Source organism: Onychostruthus taczanowskii, unplaced genomic scaffold, assembly GCF_017590055.1.
Source record: "Onychostruthus taczanowskii isolate IOZ18803 unplaced genomic scaffold, ASM1759005v1 scaffold56, whole genome shotgun sequence".
In the NCBI taxonomy this organism is placed as follows: Eukaryota; Metazoa; Chordata; class Aves; order Passeriformes; family Passeridae; genus Onychostruthus; species Onychostruthus taczanowskii.
The window spans coordinates 2,728,033-2,754,458 of NW_024503235.1; the positions used below are offsets into that span (position 1 = coordinate 2,728,033).

Here is a 26,426-nt window from a genome sequence, read left to right on the forward strand (position 1 = left end):
GAGGATTTTTGCCATCCTCTGAGTTCTTTGTTGGAGGAGTTCTTTGTTTTACCTTACAAAGATGCAGGGGCAGACCTTAAGCCAATGAATGATTTAGCAGTTGAGCTGTAACTGGGTTTTTGAATAATGCCAAGGAATTTTAAGGAAGTGCTTGCTAATGGCATGCAGGCACTTGTCAGTTAATTTACCTAACGGCAGCACCAGAAAGTTCTGTCCCGAGCTGGGCACCTGTGCAGGTCCTGCACACATCCAGCTGCTTTGTGGGTTCTAGCACCTATTTTACACGATTCCTCCTACATAACAGAATCTTTAGCAGTTTTAAAGGTTTTTTTTTCTGTGTGAGGTACAGACCAAATTGTGCTTTCTGCAGCTGGGTCCGGAGTCCTGGAAAACAGGTCAGAAAACTGGTTTCAAGTGTTGGATTAGCATTTGAGCCCCGGCCCTGGTGCTGATTACAGTGCCCGAGCTGTGGGACCAGATGTGCTGCCCCTGAGGGATGTGTGTGTGCAGAGATGCCTCTCCCACGTATCTGCTTCATCCTGGAGATCACATTTCCCACTCCCCATTTCAGTTAAGGAAATATTCTAACAGGTTACCTTTCATTTGCATGGGTTTAAAATCCTTACTGTGTCATGTACCTTAAAACTAAATTTATGCTTTTAATTCAGCTGGGAATCTTCAGGATGGTAATTCTTAACAATGACCCTGACATTTGGATTATGGATCTTTAACTTCTCTTGGCCCAAAATTCCAGTTCTTTGGTACCTTCCTAGTTGTTTCCCAGGAGAAGGCCCCTCTCACTACCAGAAAGTGACATTGTTTCTTCACAAGGAGTAGCAGGTTCAAACCCATTTGGGTAAATCTCAATATACCGTTCTTACAAAAAAAAAAAAAATTAAAAAGTGTTTTGAGGGCAGAGGAAATAGATAAAGGTGTCACTGCCTGACCCAGCACTGAGCCTGCTGCATCTGTCACATTCTAATCTCTTCTCCACATGCCATTTGCCCCTTTCACCCCTCTGCTTGTTTGGTGCCAGTTTGTGTAAAATATCCCTAACACAGTGGTACTGAACATTGCTAAAGTCTCAAAAAATGAGGACAGGGCAAGCATAAGCTCTGAATTTATGTTGATACAGTGAATCATCGAATCATGAATCACGGAATATCCTTAAATTGGAAGGGATCCACAAGGACCATGCAGCCCAATGCCTGGCCCTGCGCAGACACCCCAACAATCCCACCGTGTGCTGAGAGCGTTGTCCGAGCGCTCCTGGAGCTCTGGCAGGGCCGGGGCCGTGGCCATGCCCCGCGGAGCCCGTTCAGGGCCCGACCACGCTCTGGCTCCCGCAGCTGTCGCAGCCGGGCTCGCTCCGTGTCCCGGGCCCCGCCGCCCGGAGCGGGGAAGCGTGCGGGCCGTGCCGGCGCTCCCAGCCGCCGCGTCCGCGCCCCGCGCACGGCAACACTCGCGGGTCCCCGGGGCCAGGGCTGCACGGGGGGCTTCTTCTGTGTCAGTGAGGACTGAGAAGGCATCAGCTCAGCTCCTTGGGGACCGGGCTGGAAGCCCTCGAAGCGGCCGCACAGGCAGCCGCTCCGATAGGGAGAAAACGCCGCGGACATAGCGCACTGTACTGAAACACCACAGCACCGCGGGGTCGGGAATAACCCCCGGTGCTTCTGCTCTGACTCCCGCTGGGCTCGTGTGTGTCACGTCCCGGCCCCGCCATTCCCGCTCCGGGCAGCCGCCGCTGCCTGCGGGGCTCCCCCGCGCCGCCCCGGCCCTGAGGGCCCCGCCGCCTTTCCCGCCTCTCCCCCCTCCCCAACCCCACCGTTGCCGTGGCAACCGCGCCGGCTCCCGCCCCGCCCGCTTCCGGCGCCGCTTCCCCTTCCCCCGGAAAGGCCGGGGCGCGCGCGGGGGCAGGGGAAGCGCGGGCGGGATTTCCGGCGTGCGGGGAGCGCGCGCGCGGCGGGGCGGGAGCGGCCGCGCGAGCCGGGGCTGCGGGGCGGCCACGCCACTTCCGCCTCCGCCGCCGCGTGAGGGGCCGGGAGCGCCGGGAGCGGCGCCGGGAACTCCGGGAGCGGCACCGGGAGCAGCGCCGGGAGCGGCCCAGCCGGGAGCGCGGCGGAGGAACCGCCGCCTAGCGCAGCTCCGCGCCGGCCGCCGCAGCCCCGAGCGGCTGCGCCCCAGCTCCATGAATGGAAATCGGCAGCGCAGGTGAGCGCGGGCCCGGCGGGGCCTGGCGGGCTCGGGGAACGGGCCCCCCCGCGCCATCCCCCACCAGTCCCGGTGCCCGCCCCGGTGCCGCGGGGCAGCGGCCGGGCCGAGCCCATCCCGAGGGGCATCGGGCGGGAGGAGCCGAGCCCCGCGGGCAGGGCCCCGGTACCGGGCACAGCCGGGGCCGAGCCGCTCCGTGCCCTGCTTGCCGTGCCGGGGGTGGAGGAGGAATTGTCGGTATTTCATAACCGGTGTGCCCGGCTTGCGTAACCCGCGCCGTGCCGGTGCCCGAGGGACGGACCCGCAGAGCCCGGCGGGACCGGGCAGCGCTCCCTCGGGCAGCCCCTGCCGGGCACACGCCGGGTGTTTGCCCCCTGTGTGTCAGCACGCTGAGTTTTGGGGCTAATTCCTGTGCCTTTGGCTGTGCTGCTTCACAATAATCATTCCGAGGTGATTATTCTTGTTGCCCGGAGAAGCTGTGGCTGCCCCACTCCTGGGCAGTGTCCAGAGCAAGGCTGGATGGAGCTTGAGCAACCTGGGCTACGGGAAGGTGTCCCTGCCCATGGGATGGGCTTTAAGGTGTTTTCCAACCCAAATCGTTCTGTGATTCTATGAAAATCTTCACGTTTTGACTGTTTGATCCTTTTGCGGGGAAGGCACGTGCTCAGTATTTATCAACTTTGTGGTTTAAATGGATTTTGGGGGTTGGAGAAGGAAGTTCTGATTCAGTTTTTCAAGATAGCTTATTCCAAATCTGGCAGAACAGCGGAGGAGGGTTCAGGGTTGGGCAGTGTTTAATCAGCAATTCCCTGGCTGTACCTCGATGGCAAAGGGAATGTCCAAAGCCACCTGGAGTTCCATGTCTGTCACTCGAATAGGTACCACAGGTGCTGAAAATACAAGGCTGAGACTGAAGGTATCAACACAAAACGTGTCTTCCCATCTCCATATGGAGATCCTTTTCTAACATACTTGGAGGTTTAAGGACAACGATGCATTTGGCTGGAAAAACTCTCTACCTCAGCTGTTGCCTGGCTTGAGATTGTGATGGGTTGAAAACATTTTAAGGTGCAGGATTTTAACAATCTGGTGGAATTCATATGGTGCTCTCTTACATGGTGTTAAATAAACTCTAATTATAACGTGGTGCAGTTGTAGTTGTCTCCTGATAATCAGATGTGCAAGAGGAACCCGTAAACGGTTTAGTTTTCCTTTGGAGTGAGTTTACCTGTTTTTAGGCTGCAATGTGTTGGATTTTAGCAAAGCTGCTGCAGTGTTCAGCAGGATGGATGGTTCTTCTTATGCCTAGGGAAGTGTTAAGTGCAGTGTTCACGTTCCAAGTCTTGGGGTGTTGGAGCAGGAGGACACAAACCATCCTTGGTGGAGCAAATGAGGGTTAAAGCTCTGTCATGAAGGAGAGAAAGACACTGAGACGTGCTTTGTTTTCTGTGCATGAAAGGAAAACATGGGATAAAATAAGCAGAGAGAGGAACAAAGACTGGAGAGCGAGTATCCCTGGAGTAAAGTGTGGAAGTGTGTGCCAGGACATCTTGGGTGAAGCAGTGCTGTGGTGATGTCCTGTCTGTGTGAGAGGCTTAGGCTGAGGAATCTGGGAAGTACTGTGGCTCTCCTGCTCCATGGAATTTGAACATCACTGAAAGTAGGAGCAGGATGGGAAGGTGGCTGCTTGGGGTGTGGGTTATGGTGGAACCAAACTGAGGAACAGCAATAAAATGTTTGATGGGGAAAGTGAAGTGAAGGAAAAGCTGCTTTCAGCTCAGGTCAGGCATTGCACTTTCACCAGAAGAATGTTCAGTAAAATTCCAAAAGGCAGGGAGGTTCAACAGGGGATGTTCCGTGGTGTAGCCAAGTTGTTTCAGTGCCATTGTCTTCATTTCCATGTCCTTCATTGTTCTTTCAAAGCTCACAGCTTTTTGTGTTAAAAGTGTTAACTTGCATTGGCTTAGGTTTTTTAATTTCAGTTTTTAATGAGGCACTGCAGGCATCCTTAATGTTCTGTTTATTTTCCATACAAACTTTGGGCAGAGAAAATCCTAAGAAGTGACTTTTCTCTCTCTGATTCAGAGTAGTGATTTGGGAGGCCCATTAAAAGTCCCGTTTTTGTGGGTGTGGTAGAGCAGGAAAGGGGGTGATTCATAGTTGCCTTCAAAAGTTATTCTGCTGCGAGATACAGTGGCAGATTTCCTCTGGAGTTGCTGTGGAAGTTGTTTGACTCACTGTATGAACCTTACAAATTGTTTCATCCTCGGAGCTTTGCTTCCTCAGGGGTGATGGTGTCAAAGACTATTTCTTGAGCTAATTTTACTTTCTAGATTTTGGTCTGTGGAAATACCTTCCAGGGAAAACTCTTGCAGGGTTTGTGTGGGCTGGCATTCTCTCTTTTCCCAGAGCAATTGGCTATTAACTTCACTATGTGCATATAAGCTGCATTTTTGGGCTTAAAGCTTTTTGTATTTAGATTTTTTTAATGGTTCAGAAGCATTGATTGTCTTTTAAATTCTCCCAAAACACTCCAGTGCATTTTATGTAAGTCCATTAGGGCAGAATGAGTTACCACACCAGTATTTGCTTGTGCACTTGGCAGTCACAGAGCACAGCATCAAAATCTTGGCTTTTGATGAGTTTGAACATGACTTAGTATCCGAAACCTTGGAAAAAACCAAACCCTAAATTGCAAGGAGGAATGTTTAGAAAACATGGATTGCATTACTCATAAATAATGTAATGCCACCCAGCAAGGCCGAGTGACAGAAATGAGGCAATTCGTGACTTCTGGCACAGGGAGCTCGATCGTTGGAACCGACGTTTGAATCAAATCTTCTCTATGCACTTTTTTAATCCAGAATTAGGTTATTTTTTGCTAGTGATAAGATTTTTCTTAGAGCTCCACAGGCTGGGCCTCTGAGTAGAGGCCAGGGGCCCTGTGAAAGGGAGTCTTTTATTTTTCCCCTCCGTGGAGAGCTCTAGCTCTCTCCGGTGCAGCTCCAGCCTGAGGCTGGGATCGGTTCCACAAATCTGCCTCATGTGCCTGAGCCACAGGAAGTTGTATTTACCTGCTCAGACCTTGATGTTGTGTTTTAGGCAGTTCCAGCACCCATCCAGTTGGATTTAGAACTGTTGTATGAACAAAAATAAAACTACTAAGTTATCTCTGTTCTTAGAGTTTGGCTGAATAATGCTGAAGCCATAGTGTGAAAGAGGATTATTTTTTTCTGGAAGCTTGGTGGGGATGGCCGTTTCTGTAAGGAAATCTGCATTTCCTATTAGCATCCTGCTGGAGATCAGGGTTTTTCTTCATTCTGTAAAAGCGTCGCGCGTGCCAGAAGCTGCAGTTTTTCGTACAATGCCGTGTTGGAAGCATTTGCAGGTTTCTGAGCTCCTGCTCCTTGTGCTCAGGCTTTATTCTGACAGGGCTTCTCTGGTTGCTAGGTAGGTGCAGCCAGTGTTTGGATGCAGGCCAGGCTTGTCCGTGTGCTGGCTGGGCTGCCGAGGAATCGCCGTCCCTTTTGGCTGTGTTGAAGCTTGATTGGAACATCGATACTGCCATGGAAGAAAAGATTCTCACTCAGAGCTCCTTGGAACCGTTAGAGGGACTTCCACAGTGCAGCTGGGGGAGCTTTACAAGCCCTTCCAAGTCAAACCATTCCATGGTCTTCAGACGTGCTCCCTTGCTGCACAAAAGCCTTCCAAGAATCTGTCTGAGACACCAGTTTTAGTTCCTGTTTGTGTGTTCATTGTTTTCTGTTATAAATCAGTGGAGTTTTAGTGCTGGGAGTTTTGCTGAGCTGGTTTTATGAATTGAGCTCTGCTCCAGCACACTGAACAGATTTGGTGTGGGGGTTTTACTTGGATTTTTAAGAACATCCTAGGCATATATCTGAAGGGACCCTGCAAGAAAGATGGAGAGGGACTATTTACAAGGCCTGGAGTGACAGGGGGAATGGCTTCCCACTGCCCAAGGGCAGGCTTTGATGGGATATTTGGAAAAAATTGTTCCCTGTGAGGGTCAAGAGGCCCTGGCACAGGTTGCCCAGAGAAACTGTGACTGCCCCATCCCTGGAAGTGTCCAAGACCAGGCTGGACAGGCTGTGGAGCAGTCTGGGACAGTGGAAGGTGTCCCTGCCATGGCATGGGTAGGAATGAGATGGTCTCTAAGGTGCCTCCAGCCCAAACCATTCCATGTTTCTATAGTATGTATGTACATGGTGTTGTAATGGCAGAGTATTGGTTTCTTTAACACAAGGAGGTTTCTCCTCTCAAATTTGTGTGCAGCTGAGCAGTGCAGAACTCTCTGGAAGCGCTGAGGAGCTGCTCCATCCATGTGGAGGAGGCCTCACAGTGCTGCTGCTTTGAAAAAGGTTTTTGAGCCTTGACCCACTTTGTTTTTGCAACGTTAAAGGACTTGAAGGAAAGGATCTGCCACTCGGGCATCCTGTACTCTGTAGAATAATAGTACTTTGAATATTTTTGGTTTGTGTGTTTATTTCCATGGGTTTGACACAGGACTTAGGCATGAGGTTGGGTGAGTCACCGATAGATCGGCGGCAGAACCATCCCCAGAGCGTCGCTGGTTATTTGTGTTTTATTGGGCTTTGAGTCACAGCTTTGAGGCCACTGACACAAGATTTTCACAACAGAATCTGGCAAGTCAGTGTCTCTTCAGGGTCTTCTGAGTGGGTGCCCCTGTATTTGGGCAGTACTGGCATACTCATATTTTTAAGTTCATTTGTCCAAGGGAGCATATGATTCACACTGTAATAGCAAAATAGCTGAATTTTTTAAAATTGCACCTGCACTTCTGATTCATTTATTGGTCACTTAAATCCTGTTTGCCAAAATCTGGGTTCTAACTTCTTGCAGGGTGGGTGGGACACACAAGGCTGACCAGACTAAAAGAATCTTTTTAATATTATCTTTATTTCAGCAGTTTTGTTACTCTCTCCTCCAGATAGGAACTAAATATAAACCGTGGTGTGTATGTCTTCAGAATATTAAAACAAACTGTTGACTTGTTTATGCCACTCAAATGTTTAGTAGTAACTTTTTTGCTTATGCTTATATTCTGCAAATATAGCTGGAGTAAATTCTAGGGCTGCTTTTACTCACGTGAGAGTATTAAAATGAAGGAAAAGTTGAAGAGAGCAGATGCTTGGAACAAGTTTTGCATAAGCAGAGTCTGTGAGCGGGTTTTAAATGATGCTTCTTGCTTTCTGTTTTGTTTTATCTTGTGGCTTCAAGCCAGCCCCACTCAGAATTTTTTAGTAGTTTTCTGGGTAGAGCCAGACAAATGTTACAGAGGAACTCTGATATTCACCTGTTCTCAGGACATTATTTCCTTCAAGATAAAACAGGGTTTTTTACAGAAATTATGGAGATTAATCAAAAGGCAAATAAAAAACATTTTTTTCCCAGCACTTGACATTTTAACTCTGCTATGAAAATGAGTGGGCTGGAATCGCTGCCTGCGTCACCGAGTAGGAGGAGAGGGGAGAACTTTGCACTACCTCGCTCAAATGCTCTGAAAATCAGGACATTTGTGCCACGAGTAACTTCTTAAAACTCAGGCAACCAAGCATTTTGGGCTTCTTGTTGTTTCTTAACTGGAAAGAGGTATTTTTAAGTGGAAATACCAGTAGAAATTCTGGGAAATGGGCTATGTTTACTACCGTTTGTAAGGCATGAGTAATGCAAATCTTAAGTGGAGGGTTCTCACCTAAATGATGCAAAGCAAATTAAATAGATGAGAATGGAACAAGTCTTAGCTACATTTCAAATTACCCATCTCAGTGCAGATTGGAATGTTTATCTGAGCAGTTCAGGTATTCTCCTCTAGCCTACAAGTAGTCAAGAGTTTTACAATCCTGCCTTAATCTGAGCCTTTTCTCTTCTGGCAAATTGGCTTTATGGAGGCAGTTAGATGGGAGGTAATGGTCTTACTCTTCATCCATTTTCAGCCAGCAAAGTTCAAGAATAATCTGTCTTCCAAGACTAAGCTGATATTGGCACCGAAATGGAGAGTTTATGTCAAATCCTGTGCATCAGTCCAGAGCTACTTCTGTATTTTTGTACTCTGCAGCCATTTGGTTATTACCATGGTGTTCAGAAAAGACTTGTAAAACTTACTGCCTTTTTTTTGGGGTGGTTTTTGTTTAAGTGTTTTTGGGTTTGGTAGTTTTTTTTTGGTTGTTTTTTTGTGTGTTGTTTTTTGGTTGTTTTTTTTTTTTTTTTTTTTGCCTTTTGTTTTGGATTTTTGGTTAGTTTTTTTTTTAGGAAATCTCCTAAACAAAACCTCCTGATTTTATTCATGCTGATTGCTGAAGCTCATGAGTAAGAGAACAGTCTAGATGTAGGTGGAGGATTAAGGATTAATAATGGGCAAGCATTTGTTTGGAATTTCATGCTGTTGGAGACAGCTGATTTCCTTTCCTCGAGTGTGCTGGCTCTGGTGCCCACCTGGTTGCCCTGGGAGTTGCTTCAGGGGATTCTGTTGTGCTTTCCTGCTAATGTGTGGGATTTTTCCTTCGCAGGACCCGTGGGGGCACAGCCCCTGCTCATGGTGCCCAGACGTCCCGGCTATGGCACCATGGGCAAGCCCATTAAACTGCTGGCCAACTGCTTCCAAGTTGAAATCCCAAAGATTGATGTCTACCTCTATGAGGTGGATATCAAACCAGATAAGTGTCCTCGGAGGGTGAACAGGTGAGAAGATACATTTGTCTTGTAAATTATATCAGTGGGAATGTTGAATAACATCAAGACCCATGAAAGGGAGACTTTCTTTCCTTTCCCCCACGTCCCAGCTGGGAGGTGAAAGTGCTGCTGCTCATTCAGCTTGAAGAGGAAGTCAATATTTATCATCTTACTGAAGTGCTTTGGGTTAATATTGCCTGGCCAGGACGTGGTGCTTGGAAGCTGCTGCTGTGCAGGAAGGCTGGTTTGCATGTGCTGAAAGTAAAGTGTTTCCATTCTGTGCCACTGAAACACCAAGGCCTCCCAAAGAATTCAGATCCCAAAGGCCTGTTACAGTTGGAGGTGTTCCAAAAGTCTACTGTGTTCAAAAGTTTTATCTACTACTCACATCAAGAAGCATTTTTGTATAAGCTGAAAATTTCATCATGGTTTTTCAAGTGTAATTTCAGTGCTTGTGTCAGGTTAATCTTTATTGCCACCAATTTATAATAAAGCAAGGAAGGCAAATCTATAATTGTGTGCAAATTCAATCAGGCTTTTACATGCTTTTGTAGAAACTCAGGTTATTAAGGACTTAAAGCCAAGCCTTTTTTGTTAGGGCATCTCATGTTTATAACCAGTATAGGCAGAATTCAAAACTCATCGAGGAGCAGCTAAACATTGCTGCAGACAGTACAATGAACTGGCAGAGCTTCCAGATGGGGGTTTGTGCTGTTTTTTCACACTACCACTTTGTGGGTTTTTTCCAAGGTAACAGTGTCCTTGTTTTCCATCATAAAGATGATACAAAGGCCTTGGTCATTTCTAGTAATTTCTGAAATTATTTCAGTACCAATATTCCCCAGTATCTGAGCATTTGCATTGATTCTGATTTTTTGCTGTAGTGTTTATTTATTTAGTTAAAGTAAGTGAAGCACCTTTTGGAATAGCAGTGGGTGTTTATAATTCACTCAAGTATTGTTTATTGCAACTACTTCAGCAAAACACCTGGGAGTGGGAGCCAGCTGGGGTCTGATCCTTCTTCAGAAACATCTTCAACGTAAATATCCCCTTTTCCAGGGACGTGGTGGACTCTATGGTGCAGCATTTTAAAGTGACAATATTTGGGGACCGTAGACCAGTTTATGATGGGAAAAGAAGCCTCTATACAGCCAATCCACTTCCTGTGGCCACTACTGGGGTAAGATAACTGGGAAGATGTTATATTGGTAGCAGCTTCATAGGAAAGGAAAAAACCCAACTGTAAATATTGCTGATTTCAGAAAAGCTGGATGTATCTTACAGTATCTGTACTGAAACTGAGTCCTTCTGATATATTTCCTGCAAATTCCAGTGAGTGTAAATGTTCACGTAATAGTTGCATTCAGAATTTCTTGTTTAATTTAGTAGCTGCTTTCTACAGTAAAATCTATTGAAGCATTTCATTTTGCAGACTGTAACACATGATCTTATGACGAATTGAAAAAACAAGCCAGAGTTTTTCTAGAATGTATTGCTTTTTTGAGGTGACAAAAAGTTATTCTATCCTCTTCTGCTTGGTCAGGGCCCAGTTATCTTCACCTTGTGCATTTGATAATGTACTTTCATCAAACATGTTGTGTCTTTAATATCTGAGTTTCTGAGTCTCTGGCCCAGTTATGTGAAGGAGTGGAATCTCAAGGTACCAGACTCCATATTAAAGAGCTGCTTTTTATTTGTTTCTTTTCTCCCCTGCCCAGGTGGATTTGGATGTGACACTACCCGGAGAAGGTGGAAAAGATCGTCCCTTCAAAGTGTCAATAAAGTTTGTTTCTCGGGTGAGCTGGCACTTGCTGCATGAAGTTTTGACAGGAAGAACCTTGCCTGAGCCTCTGGAACTAGACAAACCTATCAGCACTAACCCTGTTCATGCTGTCGATGTGGTGCTACGACACCTCCCCTCCATGAAGTAGGTTCACTGTCTTCCTGTAGTCTGTCTTTACCTGAAGTATCCCCACTGGGAGACCTTCATCCCCCATTTCTTCACAGGTGAAAAGAGAAACTGTTCATTCCCCTCTGCAGCACAGCTGGTGAGCTGAACGGGGAGCTTTTAGTCAGTCCTGTACAAGTGTTTCTGTAGGCAGAGCAGGTGATGTGTGTGTTGGAAAAGATCAAGAAACATGAGGCATTTATAATAGGCCTTCATAGAAATGCTGAGAGGTTCCAGTGAGCTGCAGCACTGCTGTTGTGGTTCTGCTCAGCTTGAGCCAAGTGATGGCAGTGCCTGTGAGAAGCAGTCTCTTTAATCCATTGGTGCATGCTTCTCATGTCTGAAATACATGGCTGGCACCAGGATCTGTCCTAACAAAGTCTCATTTGTTATTTTATCTCAGAACCCTGAAATTTAGAAAGGCTCATTTTGCTTGATTTGGTTAATGAAAGTTACTTTTGCAGTTTGTTGGCTTTAGGCAGCACAGTGGCTTTGCTCTGAGCAGATTTCTGATAGGTTTCACTGATAGCTCTGATAGGTTTCACTGCGTGTAGCTGACTCCCAAAAAAAGTGCCCTGTGGTTTTGTGGAATCCAGTGTTCCTCAGCTTCCCCAGATCTGAAGATGTTAGCCTCTGTACTAGTGCCTGTGCATTGCAAAACAGGAGGTGTGGAGGCTCAGGAGCAGCTGTTTTCTACCTGTGAGAGAAACATCATTTCATCTAGTTCTTTGTTATTGTTTTTGCTTCTCTCAATGTATCTTGTATCCAAAAGTTCCCTATGAATTAGGAAAAATGATATTTAAGGGTCAGGCCAGTATAGACAAGGCTGTTGTACAGAATCTGCTGTGGTGGAGATTCCACTTCCTTGAAGCAGAAGATCAGGAAGGGTAAGTTAACTTAGTTCTTGATTTGTTGTGAAAACTGAAAGTGGTTTGTGCATTGCTAAAAGTAGTAAATGTTTATGTCTAAATTTAAAAGCACTGCAATAGGAAGAGAAGCATTCAGAGTATTTTGTTTATACTTGCTTCTTGGCACAGATTGCTGGTGCACAAAATGCCAAAAAATAATAATGCTGTGTGTTATAATCTTTGTTACATGAATTTTATGTTTGGAAAACAAGAACATAAATGTGTGGCCACCTGTTTCACCAGGTACACCCCTGTGGGCCGTTCCTTCTTCTCAGCTCCAGAAGGCTATGACCACCCCCTGGGAGGGGGCAGGGAGGTCTGGTTTGGCTTCCATCAGTCTGTCCGACCTGCCATGTGGAAGATGATGCTCAACATCGATGGTAAGTGGAGATTCAGGGCTAAGATTCAGACCAGGCATGTATGGCAAAAGCTACCTAGAAATTCTAGTCTGTTTTCCTTGTATTTGTCATCAAGTCAGTGTTTGAGCAGAAATTTAGCTGCCATCTGAAAACCAATATTCCTACATGTGAAGGAATTGCACAGGGCTTGTTCTCCTGCTTAATTTCAGTAGTGGTGCATCCCCAGTGACAGAGGCAGGTTGCCTGCACGCTGTGTCTCTGTACAGCTGTACACAGTGCACGGTGCTCAGTACTTCCAAGAAAACTCTGTAAAACATATCCCAAACACTTCTCTGAATAGGGCTGATTGGGATAGGCTTTCTTATGCAAAAGCTTAAGCTCTGCAGCACTGCATTGAGTCCCAGATGAATGGATCTGAGATCAACTGGTGCCTGTGTCAGACTCCCTCGTCCTGGGAGCACTCGACTCTATTTAGTTGTTAAACCCTCATTGAAAAGTGTCAGTGGTGGAGGTGCAGGTGCTGCCTGAGGTTTTCTCTGATTTGCATTCAGTTCTCACTGTCTTTGAAATGCTTTATGAACTGAAGGTAAATTGTCTTGCTCTACACTGAGCACTCCAAGTCAGGTTGTGCTTGGAGCATAATAAAATATTGCAGATGTTGAGCTGTCTCTTGCTGAAAATTTGCAAGGCCGTGTGTTCTAGTTTACGTAAATTGTGGGTGATTCTCATGCGACTGAAGTCACACAGTTTGTTCTTGTAAAATTGCCTTTCTAACAGCAGCTGTGGTTTAAAAAAATGAATGTAAAAATGTCAACCTGTACCAAAAAGAACCAGTGCTGGTATCTATGTGCAAGGTACTGAGAGAGCTGCAGTTCAGGTAGAAGAGGATGATTTTACACCAGTTGATAATGTACTGTGCTGTTACTTTGTGAGGCAAGTTTTTCTTACCAGCAATAGCAAGTGTAGTAGTAACTCTTGGAGTAGGTGTTCTTCAGTCCTTCCTGTGAATGAGAAATTTGAAGCTCTTTGTAAGTGGTGATTCACAGAGCTGTTGTTCTGTTTCCTGATTTGAGGCTGTGAAATTGTCTTCAATTCCCATCACTGGAGGTTTTTCAGTTGTTCAGTTGGATGAGGTTCTCCATGGAAATGTTGCTGTGGGAGACAACCCACACACTGCCAGGGTGGGGAGAGTGAGGATTTGGGGTCACTCAGAAATCTGGAGCGGTCTCAGGCATCCGGAGGTGTTGGTTGATGCCTCATGTGAGCCTGGTAGGCTGCTCAAGTGACACATGTCTGAAGAATGTTGGGTTGTATGAGCACAGGTGTGTGGCAGGTTTGGTACGTGAGATCTGGAAAACTGATAAATGCTTGGGTTTTTTTTTTTCTGTTGTTGACATTTAAAGTTTTAAACGTGTGGAACAGTTTGTGTCTGAGCTCTGTCTAGTCCCACCTCGCCTTTCCTGCCAAAGGTGTTGTTTCAGTTGCTTATAACTTTGTCAAGAAGGTGATTTATGATCTTCCTTGTATGGAATAAGTCAGCTGTCCTACTTAAAACCAGTATATTGTCCCTTAAAGTGATAGTGTCATTAGCATGTGAGTAGATCAAGGGTTCCACTCCCCCTACACCAAGACAATTTGTGCTGTCAAAATAGTGCTCATGTCTACACCAGATATTGTTTCAGTAATTGAACAGATTGTGTAACTGACAAAATTATACTGTATGTTGAATTGTTAGCTTTTAATAGTCAAAAGTCTGTGGTAGAGAGATATTAATCCTGTCTCTGCAGCTTCATAGAGAGGTAAAAGAGAATGTCTCTCTGGGGTGTTGCAGCTTTCTAGAAATAAATGTTCTCTGGGGGAAAAACCCTTTTAAACCCCTGAAATTCCAGGTAGTAGCAGGATGACTGTACTGGAGACAGATGTGTCACTGTAGACTTTCTGCTGGCTTTTTGATATTTTACTCTTGCAGAACTCGCTGTTCTGTTTCTAAATGTGCCTGAGGTTTACATGGAATTCTAAGAAATACTGATGTATGAACTGCTTCACAATACCTTGACTGGGGTTTTTTACACTTCATATTTTGCTCTTTGTAGTTTCTGCCACTGCCTTCTACAAAGCACAACCCGTAATTCAGTTCATGTGTGAAGTCCTTGACATTCATAATATTGATGAACAACCAAGACCTCTGACTGATTCTCATCGGGTAAAATTCACCAAAGAGATAAAGGGTGAGTAGAAATGAGTTGGTTTTGTCCCAGTAAAGTTAGTTCTAAGGGAATTGTTTTAACTGGAAGCCTGGTTAACATGGATCAGAAGGGCCTGGAATTGCCAAGAGAATTGTAGTATCCATGTGTGTAGCTCTAATCCTGAGACAAACAACGCAGCTCTGCAGAAATGGGAGCTGAAAAACATTCCCAGTGGCTTAGAGGGAATGAGGGAGCATGTTGCTCATTGCCTGGGCAGAAGTAAGTGGCTTGTGCCAACCTCTCCTAACCCAGGGTCCCTGAGGCCACCTGGCATTGTGTGTGGACTCCTGTTGTTTCAGTGCTGTGGCAAAGTGAACATTGATTTCAAGGCTAACATTGATTCTTTGAAAGAGTGTTGTTATGGTGAATTCTAATAACTGATTGCCTTGTGGAAAAATAAGTACCACTTGCAGCTGAAGGCCAAATTCCATTCCAAAGAAATTGCACAAGCTGCTGGTTTGAGTGGTTTCACTCCATATATGCTGCTTGGGTTTGTATTTTCCCATATCCTTCATTGCAGTGTAATTTGCAGAGAGAAAAGCCTTGGAGGAGCTCAGCTCTTAAACACTTGATGCAAGATTGGACTCTACTGAAATACTGGGCAGCTAAAAAGTAAATTTGAACTAGTAATAAAGGGATGTGCTCACAGATGAATTATGACTGAAAAAAGACAGGAATTATTTTGTACTAGTCCTAACATGCCCCCTTTTACATCTGCCTGTCTGCCTTTGTTCTGTAGGGCAGGTAACTGGGGGTTGAGAAACTGCCTCTGCTTGATCTCAGATGCCTCAGAGGCTCTGTTACCATAGTCAGAAAATATTGAAAGTTATCCCTTTGCTCTCAGACTCATCTTTGCTGCTGTAGGGTCTGAGAGCTCCAGCCAGGACATGACCATTTACAGCAAAACAAGCTCTGCATTAGAGCTGGCTGTGTGTGAGCAGCACTGGGGGAGGGCACAGCCTTGGTAGTGTCACAGCAGAGTAATGACAGAGCAGGGAATGGGTTCCAGATATCTCTGTTTTCATCAGCCCTTGTCTGTGGTCACAGTGCCCCATGGTTTCTTTTCTCTGCTTTCTCTTAATGCCGTGTCAGGGCAGTGGTGGTTTATTTTTACTGTGCCATCCTCTGAGTAATACTGATGTTCTTGATGCAATTAGTGTTGTCAGGGAGCAGGGAGGTACAGTCAGTGCTTCTTTGTGATGTCTGTGTCCCCAGTAAACTAAACACAGTCTGGTGTCTGGTACCTGGGGACCTGATTTTGGGTGGTGGTCAGTCAGTGGTCCACAATCTGCCTGAACAGCAACAGGATGAGCCATCCAATTGATCTCTCCAAGGCCTGTAGTACTAGACTTCATTAAAATTAGACTTTACTGCTGGAAGTGAATCCTTTGAACACCCAGGCTTTGTTTTTAGCTGCTTTCTGTCCTGGGAGCTGGGGAAGGGCAGCAGCATGTGGATGCTGTGCAGCCCTGGTGTGATAAGCTCAGTGCTCTCAGCAGATGTTGAGGCTGCTCTGTGTGAACAGCACAGTGTGTGCACAGTCACAGCAACAGCCCCCAGAGCCTCCTGGAGCTGCCACTGTCATGATTATCGTGGGCAGAGATAAGTCTGGAGAGGCTCTGGTGTGTAGGCTGGGTGCTTTGAGACGAGATTCTCAAAATGCAAAATTAAACTTGGTCAGTGAAATTCAAGAAAATTACAGGATGAATGTGGACACAAAGCTGGGAGGAAGACAATAAAGCAGAAAACTGTTTTTTCATCCTTTTAATTTCAATTACATTGCAACTGATAGTTTGGAGAGATGTACAAGATAGAGAATGAGAACACGAGGATATGGTGAAAACTGCTGTCTGAGTTCAGTCAGTGCTTTTTAAATGAAATTCAGAAGACATTGAACATTAAATATTTTACGTCATGATTTATTTGTGAGGATAATAATCAGGATTAGTCAGAACTCAAATGATAATGAAAGCAAAAATGTTTGGCGAATAATAATTTCTTTGTGCTATTTGATGCTGACCCCAAGCTGTTATGTCCTATCATTTGAAACTTTGTGTCTCCTGTGTACATGTTTGTGCAGTTATGGCATCAGGGCTTTTTTTGATGCTTTTATGCAGGTCTAAAGGTAGAAGTGACTCACTGTGGGACAATGAGAAGGAAGTACCGTGTCTGTAACGTAACGAGGCGGCCTGCAAGTCATCAAACGTAAGAGGCTTTCTGTCAGAGCATGAAATGTGTGAGAGCTTCACACTGAGTAACAGGACCTGATATTTCATTCAGTTTGGGATGATGTTATTTGACAAATAATATTTTACTCAAATGTCTGTCTTCTCAGCTTTCCTTTACAGCTAGAAAATGGCCAGACTGTGGAGAGGACAGTAGCACAGTATTTCAGAGAGAAATACAACCTCCAGCTGAAATACCCTCACCTTCCTTGTCTGCAAGTGGGACAAGAACAAAAACACACCTACCTGCCTTTAGAAGTAAGAGCCTTATTCTGATAGATCAGCTGGGTTTGGGTGGGTTCTATCAGTTTGCAAAACATTAAGAATTTATGATCATATTGATTTGCAATACAAATATATTTACAGGTTTACATGTTCATCACTCTTTAATTTCACTAAATACTGTCTGCATCCTACAGTGTTTTGAAGTGTAGAAATACAAGGAAGAACAGGCAGTTGTTCAAACACATTTTGGTTTATAGTGGCAGCAGTGTCACGTGTGTACAGTGTGGTGTGATCTGAGTGCTTCTGGTGTGAATTAATGCTTCTGGTTTCCCCTGCAGGTGTGTAACATCGTGGCTGGCCAGAGGTGCATCAAGAAGCTGACAGACAATCAGACATCAACCATGATAAAAGCTACAGCCAGGTCTGCCCCAGACAGGCAGGAGGAGATCAGCAGACTGGTGAGTGCCCCAGTCCCAGCTCCATGGGACACTGCTCAGAGTGACACTGGGCTGGATTACATCTGTGCAAAACTTCCTAGTGTTTTCATTCTTCCTCATCCTTTTACTTAACAGATTTTAAATACATTTTTAATAGGATTTATTTAAAATGGCATGCAATGATAGCATGAGTCCATAGTACAGGCTCTTGCATTATCATCTCTACACTTAATTTACTGTGAGGAAACACTCAAAAAAATGCTTTTGAATGAACAAACTGCAAATGAGCACTTGAGTAATGAAGGGAATAGAAACCATCTCATCCATTGGATCTCATGGTAGTAATTGTTTTCCTTGGGGATGGGTTGATTGTGTTGAGCAGTCAAGCCTGAGCCTTTTTCAATGAAATTGTTGTAAGCACACTTCTGCAATGTTCCTGTTAGCCTATGGTTTGTTGTATGGATTGCAATCAGATACTTCTGTAACATGGAAAAATCTCTCCTAGGTGAGAAGTGCAAATTATGATGCAGATCCATTTGTCCAAGAGTTCCAGTTCAAAGTGCGGGATGAGATGGCGCACGTGACAGGACGTGTGCTCCCAGCCCCCATGCTGCAGTACGGAGGACGGGTGAGGCTCTGGCTTTTCCTCTGCTTTCCATTTTGAGGAGTGATTTCCTGTGCACCTTGACTCTACAGGGATCAGACTTTGAATAATAAACTCTTCTTTGTTATCCTGAAACTGCAAATAGCACTGGCTGCTGCTTTTTTAGTCACTTGAGTGTCTGTTGCTTTTGTTTCCCCAGAATCGAACCGTGGCAACACCAAGCCATGGCGTGTGGGACATGAGAGGGAAACAGTTCCACACTGGGGTGGAGATCAAGATGTGGGCCATAGCTTGCTTTGCAACACAGAGACAGTGCAGAGAAGAAATTCTGAAGTAAGGCATGTTGTGGTTCAGGCTTTGGACTGTTCTCTTAATGGAGTGAAACAGGAATGTAGGATTACAATGAGCATTTTACCTGCGTTTAATGTGAGATGTTAGGGTGACAATCTGGGCTGGTTTCCTTCCATGCTGAAAGCTACAATCAAAACATGATACTGGGTACACTGTGGGATGTTTGTCTTGTAATATCACTGTATATAGTCCCTTCTGACACCTTGAACAAAATACTGAAGGTGTCTAGACTATTTTTTAGCCCATTCTGGCCTGTGGTGTTTCACAGCTGTACACCCTTCACATAACAAACGTTTCTTAAATGCTGCTTTAAAAGCTGTTTGCAATCATCCTCCTTTGATAATTCTGTCCCTTTGTGCTTTGGTTACTGTGTACTGTTGCTACTGCAAAAATCCAAAAACCTCCTCCTCTGCAGGGGCTTCACAGACCAGCTGCGCAAGATCTCCAAGGACGCCGGGATGCCGATCCAGGGCCAGCCCTGCTTCTGCAAGTACGCCCAGGGTGCAGACAGCGTGGAGCCCATGTTCCGACACCTCAAGAACACCTATTCAGGGCTGCAGCTCATCATTGTCATCCTGCCAGGGAAGACACCTGTGTATGGTAAGGGCACACCTCTGTCTTTACCTGTTCAGGTATCATTCTGAGAAATCTGACGCCCAGCATATGTTAAAAATTACTCAGAACCATCATTTAGGTATTAGACACCACTCTTTTCTGTCTGAAGATAAGTTGGAAGCAGGTCTGAGTGTGCAGATAAGTTAGAAGTTACTGCACAGTATGTACACTAGAATTACTGTGACTTATCTAAGATCGAAATGCAGCAATAACCTCAAATGGACTCAAGTTGTCTCCTTGTGTTTGTTTCCCAGCGGAGGTGAAGCGTGTGGGAGACACGCTGTTGGGAATGGCCACACAGTGTGTTCAGGTCAAGAACGTCATTAAAACATCTCCACAGACCCTCTCAAATCTGTGCCTGAAGATTAATGTTAAACTAGGAGGAATCAACAACATCCTTGTACCTCATCAACGGTAAGACTGGAGATTGCATTGGGTTTTCTTTTAACAAATGTGGTTACGTTTACTACTTAGCACTCAAAATTTAAATGTGGCTAAGTTTTAAATTAAAATAGTCTTCTGATAATAGTATGTGATATTTGAAGTAGAATTAAATTCCTTCCAGTGCAGGCAGAGTGGTAGTTGGCCTTGCAGTAGGTCTTCAGCCAAGGTTCTTGTCAAATGTTTGATCAGTATCAAAGTTGAAATGAGGAACAGTTGTGTGAGGAAAAATATTTTAAAGGCAGTATAAGACCATCCTGCTGCTCAAGTCCTGCAGAGCAGTGTAATGTGTATGCTGGTGCTATAGCTCAGTGGGGCTCAGGAAACCCCCAGGCTCTCATGGGGCCTCTGAAGCCCCTGACTGTGCCACCCCACTGAAGCCCCGGGGCTGCTCTCCACCAGAGTCATGCCCCAGTTCTGGCAGTGTGTTTGCAGTGTGTTTTGGGCTCTGCTGGGGAGGGTTCCAAGTTCACCTCTGGTGCACAAAGATCCCATTGTTGAGCCTTGGCCTGGGTACCTGATAAGGCTGAGACAGAAACAACCCCCGCGGTGAGCGATGACCTTGTGGCGGCTCTTCAGCTACGAGTGTGACTTAGCACTTTTTTCTTTTTGAAGACCTTCTGTGTTCCAGCAGCCAGTGATCTTTTTGGGAGCTGATGTCACTCACCCTCCAGCTGGAGATGGAAAGAAGCCTTCCATTGCTGCTGTAAGTTTTATTAAATTTACATGGTGTTTTTTTTATTGTGGATAAATGTTAGAATAGTAAGTGCTACTCATGGACTATGTCCGTATCAAATATTTTTCAGGGCTTACGCCAGTTCTTTGTACACATTCCCAATGATATTAAAAATCATGTATTTAAAAGAAAAAACTGCCTTGTACTTCAGAGTGGTTCCTTACTCTTTAATTTTTAAATCAAGGTAAAATGGCATTGTTAAATAATATATTTCTGCAGAAATATTCTCAAGGAAATAACACAGCTTGGTGACATTAACTATGGGAATAAATCACACGGGACTCCATTTTCTTCATGGTGGAAAAAGCCCATTTTTTATTCACATAACCCTTTTTATACAGTTTTACAGACCTCATGTGTGACTCTCATTGGTTAGTAGCTTTCTTGTCAATTACTGTATTGCTTGGTAACAAGTTGTCACCCTGTATTCATTGGTCATTCAAACTCTGTGTATACCTGCAGGGAAAGTTGTTGTGATAGTTTTAATTTCTCTATCTAATGGTGTAAAAACAGATGATACAGGTGCTAGTTGTTTTTTTACCTAGGAATAGATTGTTATGTTAATGAACTGCTCACACCAGGATTGCTTTCACATAGGAACCTGCAAAATGCTGGCTTGACTTAGAAGAAAAGACAGGCCAGCCAGAGCAGGCCTGATTTTATGAGGCCTTTCTTTATGATTTTCCTTCCATACTGCAACAGTTAGCTAGTAACATTTTTTGGTTTTTTTAAAGGAGAAAAGTGCCATTAAAGGCCTGGTTTGGCAGAAATGTTTTTGATATTTCTTACCTTTTGTGTTGGTAGAGTCCAGGAACTCAAGGTGGTGATTGGAGGCTTGGTCAGCCTCTGCTACTTTGTCCCTTGGTATTTTAGTTGTCATTGATTTCAGGAAACTGGGTCTGTGTTTAAAGAAACTAAGGGAAGCTGAGGTATTTCTCAGTGTTAAAGGTGAGAAAATGTCACAGCAAAATGTCTGTCTGGATTATAAAAATACACCTTATGAGAAGCCAAATTCTGCAGGATGCTTGGGGGCAAAAGGTGTTAAACCTGTACCAAGTACAAGTTCCTGTTGAAAGTGTTACTGTGGTTGTTGTTTAGCACAAACATCTTGCACTCGCCGCTCTTGGCTTTTTGGTTTTCAATTGTTTTGGCATAGATTTGAGCTTGAAGCCTCCCCTGCTGCACTCTCCCCACAGGTTGTAGGCAGCATGGATGCTCATCCCAGCCGGTACTGTGCCACGGTGAGGGTCCAGAGGCCCCGGCAGGAGATCATCCAGGACCTGGCCTCCATGGTCAGGGAGCTGCTCATCCAGTTCTACAAATCAACACGGTTCAAGCCCACCCGGATCATCTTCTACAGGGACGGGGTCTCTGAGGGACAGTTCCGACAGGTTGGTTCAGTTGTGGGTTTTTTGAAAGATTCTCTTACTCCGTAGTAGCTGCAGGTCTTGTTTTGTACTGTTTGAGTTTCGTACATTTACACAAAATAATTGAGGAGAGAATTTTTTCATCTTGTTGAGTAAGAAGAGTTGCAGCTGTTTTCCTGTCTGGGAAGTCTTCAAATTTGAGAAATTACATATCTCTAAATACTTTCTGAGATTACCAGCTGTGTGCCAAAGTTGTATCTGTTAACTACACTGAGTTGGTAGGTGTTGTGTGTAGAATGCAGTGGAAGGAAAACCTAAACCCCTCTGTTCTTGTGCTTGTAGGTTTTGTATTATGAACTGCTGGCCATTAGAGAAGCCTGCATCAGCTTGGAGAAGGATTACCAGCCTGGAATAACCTACATTGTGGTGCAGAAGAGACATCATACACGGCTGTTCTGTGCTGACAGAACAGAAAGGGTAATCACTGCCCTCTGAGGAGCCTTTTGGGAAAGCTTCATAAGGAGCTTTTAGGCAGCTGGAGCAAATACTAGCATGGACTTCTGTTCATCTGGTTGAATGTGCATGCAGGGAAGTGTTGATTTGATAAAATGGGGCCCCAAATTGAAAAATCGTGGACCTTAAGTCTGTTAAAAACCCCCACAACATCACATTGGAGCTAAAATCCGTGTAACTACTCAGGACCAATCTCCAGCAGTTATAATAGAAGAAAGTACAAAATGGTGGAACATTTTTTCTGAGTTAACCAATCCAAACTGAAGCTGACAATTCTAAATACAAATGTCTGCAGCTCTTCAGTCTGAGCTGGAAAGTTCTGATGTGCTGGAGGTGCAGTGTTGTGTAAGGTGCTGGAGAGCCATCCAGTGTCCTTGTCAAACCTCCAAGGCTGATGTAGTGGCACATTCCAAACAGTTCTGTGGTGCTTGATGTGCCGAAACCTTGCCAGTGGTGAATAGAAACTTGTATTTTTCATTACAGCTGAGCTGTATAAACAGCTGAGGCCTCACTTACCAAACCTCTTCTCTAGGTTGGACGAAGTGGCAATATTCCAGCTGGGACAACTGTAGATACAGACATTACACACCCCTACGAGTTTGATTTTTACCTCTGTAGCCATGCTGGAATACAGGTATGGAAGCTTTGTGTAAGTAAATGTGAATTTAGAACAAATTGGTTTTCTTCTTTTTGTGACACCTGTTTACAAACAGTTAATTAGCAGGGAAATATTCTTTTAGCTTGGTTTTATCTGAGATAAAACATTATTGTGAGACTTAGAGGATGATTTGCTTAACAGGTGGTCTCTGCTGCACATTTAAATTTGCACTAATGATAAGTGGTGCTTTTTAAAGTTTGTTTTTAAGAGGTCACTTTATTTTGTAACATGTATTATTTCCAAAAAAATACTTCAACTTGTATCTGGCTATTTCTTAAAATGTAAAAAAAAAAATTTACTCTTTAAATTTTTATCGTGTGAGTCTGACCATGTTGTCATCAGTTTTCTTTAGGTTGGCTGGGCATGACTTCTTTTCCAGTTTTGAATCATTTCAATGGGTTTTTTGTCAACCTTTACACTGTGTCTGAGCAAGCTGCTTTCTGGCCCCGTGGAAAAAGATTTGTATCAAAGTTGAGACAGAAATGCTGGGTGTAGTTGCAGTTCATTGTGTTTTATATAGCAAGGTATAAAGAACCTCTACTAAACTGATACTCCAGATGTATTTGTTTTAAAAGAAGAGACTTGTAGCTTGGCTAAAGCATAGCTATTTACACAATTCAGGTGTACTGTAAGATTTAACTTGAGTTTCTAGTGTTCACACTTGCAGTTAGGGTGCTCAGGAACTGGAAGGATTTAAAAGCACTGGGTGTTTCTCTGGGATGTTTCGTGAGAAACAGTTTAATTGAAGGTAGGTAAAAGGAGCTGTAATTGTGGTTTAGTCATGTTAGGAGCAGATGTTGATCACTGAGGGTGATGTAGAAGGGGTTTTATGCAAGGAAGAACATTTAGAGCAATATAATGATGTATATGTTAGACTTATTAATCTTTAAATACATTTAGGCCTGACATAAAACCGAACTCATTCGGCTGCTGTTACGTAGGAGTTCACACTAGGTAGCCTGGCCCTTTCTGGACATCCAAACCTGACTTGTTTATGGAAACCCAGAGAAATGACCCTCCATCCCCATCTCTGCAGGGAACCAGCCGTCCCTCCCACTACCACGTCCTGTGGGATGACAACTGCTTCACAGCAGACGAGCTGCAGCTGCTGACGTACCAGCTGTGCCACACGTACGTGCGCTGCACCCGCTCCGTCTCCATCCCCGCGCCCGCCTACTACGCTCACCTGGTGGCATTCAGAGCACGCTACCACCTCGTGGACAAGGAACACGACAGGTACATCACAGGCTGTGCTCAGGGTTTAGTCCCCACTGCTGTCACCTGCTGTCAGGCCTAAAGGCACCTGACTGCGGGTGGTTCCTGCTGGTCTTGCGTTCAGTTTTTGTTGCCTCTAGGAGTGATGTTAAGATCATCACTGCTGGCAGCTGCTGCTCTACATCAGACCAGAGTGGGTTGGTGGATTTTACTGAATAACACTCAGATTAAAAGAATTCAGTTACTGAAGTATTTTGTTACAACTTTGACGTGGTCTGAGGCAATCAAGCTACCGATTTAATTTTTTTTTGCTTTAGGGTCAGGGTAGTCATGAATGAACCAAATGTTAAGTGCTTCCACTTATCTAACTCTGTACGTCAGAAATATTTTATAACCTTCAAGCTATCAGTTTATTTATAAAAGGCTTATTTTTAGATGAACAAGCTGAGCAGCCATGGTGAAGAGATTTGTCAAAAGCCTCAAGGTTGCTGAGTGAATATGAGAGTTGATATTTCTCAGTGTCCAGCTCTGGCACTGGTGCTGTGTTGGTGAAGGGTCTGGAGGATCAGTCCTTTGGGTAGCAGCTGGGAGGGCTCAGTCTGGAGAAAAGTGGGACTTTCTCAGTCTCTACAACTCCCTGACAGGAGCATCCAACCGGGGCTGGTTTGGCTCCCAGGGAACAAGGAACAAGTCAAAGGGAGGGTGTGCCAGGGGAGGGTCAGGTTGGACATCAGGAGGAATTTCTTCATGGAAAGGGTGGTCAGGCATTGGAAGGGGCTACCCAGGGTGGTGGTGGAGTCCCCATCCTTGCAGGTGCTTAAGAACAACAGAACCCTCTGCTCTGGGCTGGATGATGAGGTTGGGATCGATCACAGGTTGGACTCGACCTTTAGAGGTCATTTCCAACCTCAGTGATTCTGTCAAAGAGACGCAAAAGCAGCTTTTTTGATCAGAATTAATACAATTTACAGCCCTGCCTGTCTCTCCCTCGTTCCCTGCAGTGCTGAAGGGAGCCACGTGTCAGGACAGAGCAACGGGCGAGACCCGCAGGCCCTGGCGAAGGCTGTACAGATTCACCAAGACACCTTACGCACGATGTACTTCGCTTAAGTCAATGACCCGGGAGACACTCACGGAGAGGAGAACTGAGAACTTAAGCCACATACAATGTATGTTTCCAGGGGGTTGGTTTAGGGGCTGTGCCTCCCATCGTGCTGGAGCTGACGCTGTGCAGGGGCGAGAGGCTCACCCTTAAATTGACACGAGGAAGATTGTTTACTTCATCCAGGAACACAGCACTATTATGCAATATGAAACCAGCCAACTGCTTTTTTGGGGCGGGCTCCTGTGGGAAGCCACCGCCATCATTTTTTTTTTAATTATTATTTCTCGTAGTTTAACCCTCTTCTGCCTTTACCTCAAGTTGCTCGGCAGCACAACTATTGTTGCAAAAAAAAAAAAAAAAAGATAGTAATAATAAACTAAAATCTATTGTGTAATTTAAAACAAAAAAAACAAACCACCTTTTAGAAACAATCACAGTGATTGTTTGGAGAAGGGAAGTGTGCAAAAAAGAAAATAAGTTTTTAACCCCCGTGCTTTGAGGAATCTTTCTCTCAGTATTGCCATCGAGCGGTCGAATGTGAACATATCCAAGTGCATTGGAGTGTACAGCACTAGCTAGGTAACAGTGAGGGGGGAAGATACTTTGCACACTAATCCAATAATTTGAACCTAATTTAGCCAATGGCTGCCTTTGTGTCTTTTCTCACAGCTTTGGAGTTCTCAGCTCCAAGAGTTCCCTTTCTAAAGCAATCCAAGAAGCTCGTGGTTCATGTGCAGGCAGTAGTGACCCAACTCTTCTTGCTCCCTGGGGGAATTTACTAAAGCTGCTGTTTTACCTAGTCCAAAAGTTTCAATTTTTTCCTATCTGGCAAGTCAAATCTTTTGAAGCTTCATGTGAGATCCAATGTCCCAGGATTTCTGGGATGACATACAGTAACCACCAGAACTGAAACTTTAGAGCTAAGGTCTTTTTGGAAAAAAAAGAAGCCTGCTACTTTACTTGCTGCCTCTCACACCTTAATGTGATTCATATGTATGTGTGTTTGAAGTTTAGCTTCCTTTTGTTTCTTTTATATTTATTAGAGTAATAATAATGCTTTAATTTAATTATTACAGAACATATGGTCAACATCAACTTTTATTTTTTAGAAATGTAATCATGTTTATTTTTAAAAAAAGAAACTGACAACTTGTTTTGCTATCTTTTAGTGCAATAAGCATTCTAAAGAAAAACTGTGTCCATTGAGCTGTACTGAAGCAGTGTCTGTACCACAGACTGTGGGAGAATGGACACCTCCAGGATTTTAAAAGGACAAAGTAAAAGCCTTAATTTTGAAAGGAAAGTTTTATAGTCAGAAGGAATCTTGAATTTTCCTTTTTTAAATCAAAAAAAAAACTACAAAAAATGCTTCTAGACTTCTGCAAGCTTTACTTGTCGCTGCAGTCTTTTGATTTAACAAAGGAATTGGCCTTATTTTTGGCTTTGAAATGTGGAGCATATTTGAATTAAATGGAAAGAGTTTTGTATTAAGATCTCAGTTTTTACATGCTTAGTTAAACCTATTTGACATCAGTAAAATGTCTGGAATTA

The 26,426-nt window shown here is 44.5% G+C and overlaps 1 protein-coding gene across 1 annotated transcript; it reads left to right on the top strand.

Annotated features, from left to right (window-relative positions):
• The first annotated feature begins 1,941 nt into the window (after positions 1 to 1,941).
• Positions 1,942 to 26,426, top strand: AGO3 (argonaute RISC catalytic component 3). The gene is made up of 19 exons (XM_041417612.1): positions 1,942 to 2,211; positions 8,760 to 8,931; positions 9,982 to 10,102; positions 10,641 to 10,849; positions 12,022 to 12,158; positions 14,231 to 14,365; positions 16,501 to 16,588; positions 16,719 to 16,866; positions 17,172 to 17,291; positions 17,776 to 17,898; positions 18,074 to 18,207; positions 18,641 to 18,825; positions 19,095 to 19,254; positions 19,897 to 19,987; positions 21,214 to 21,408; positions 21,727 to 21,861; positions 22,430 to 22,531; positions 23,592 to 23,791; positions 24,772 to 26,426. The coding sequence occupies exons 1-19, from the start codon at positions 2,193 to 2,195 to the stop codon at positions 24,878 to 24,880; spliced, it is 2,583 nt and encodes an 860-aa protein (XP_041273546.1). The 5' UTR covers positions 1,942 to 2,192; the 3' UTR covers positions 24,881 to 26,426.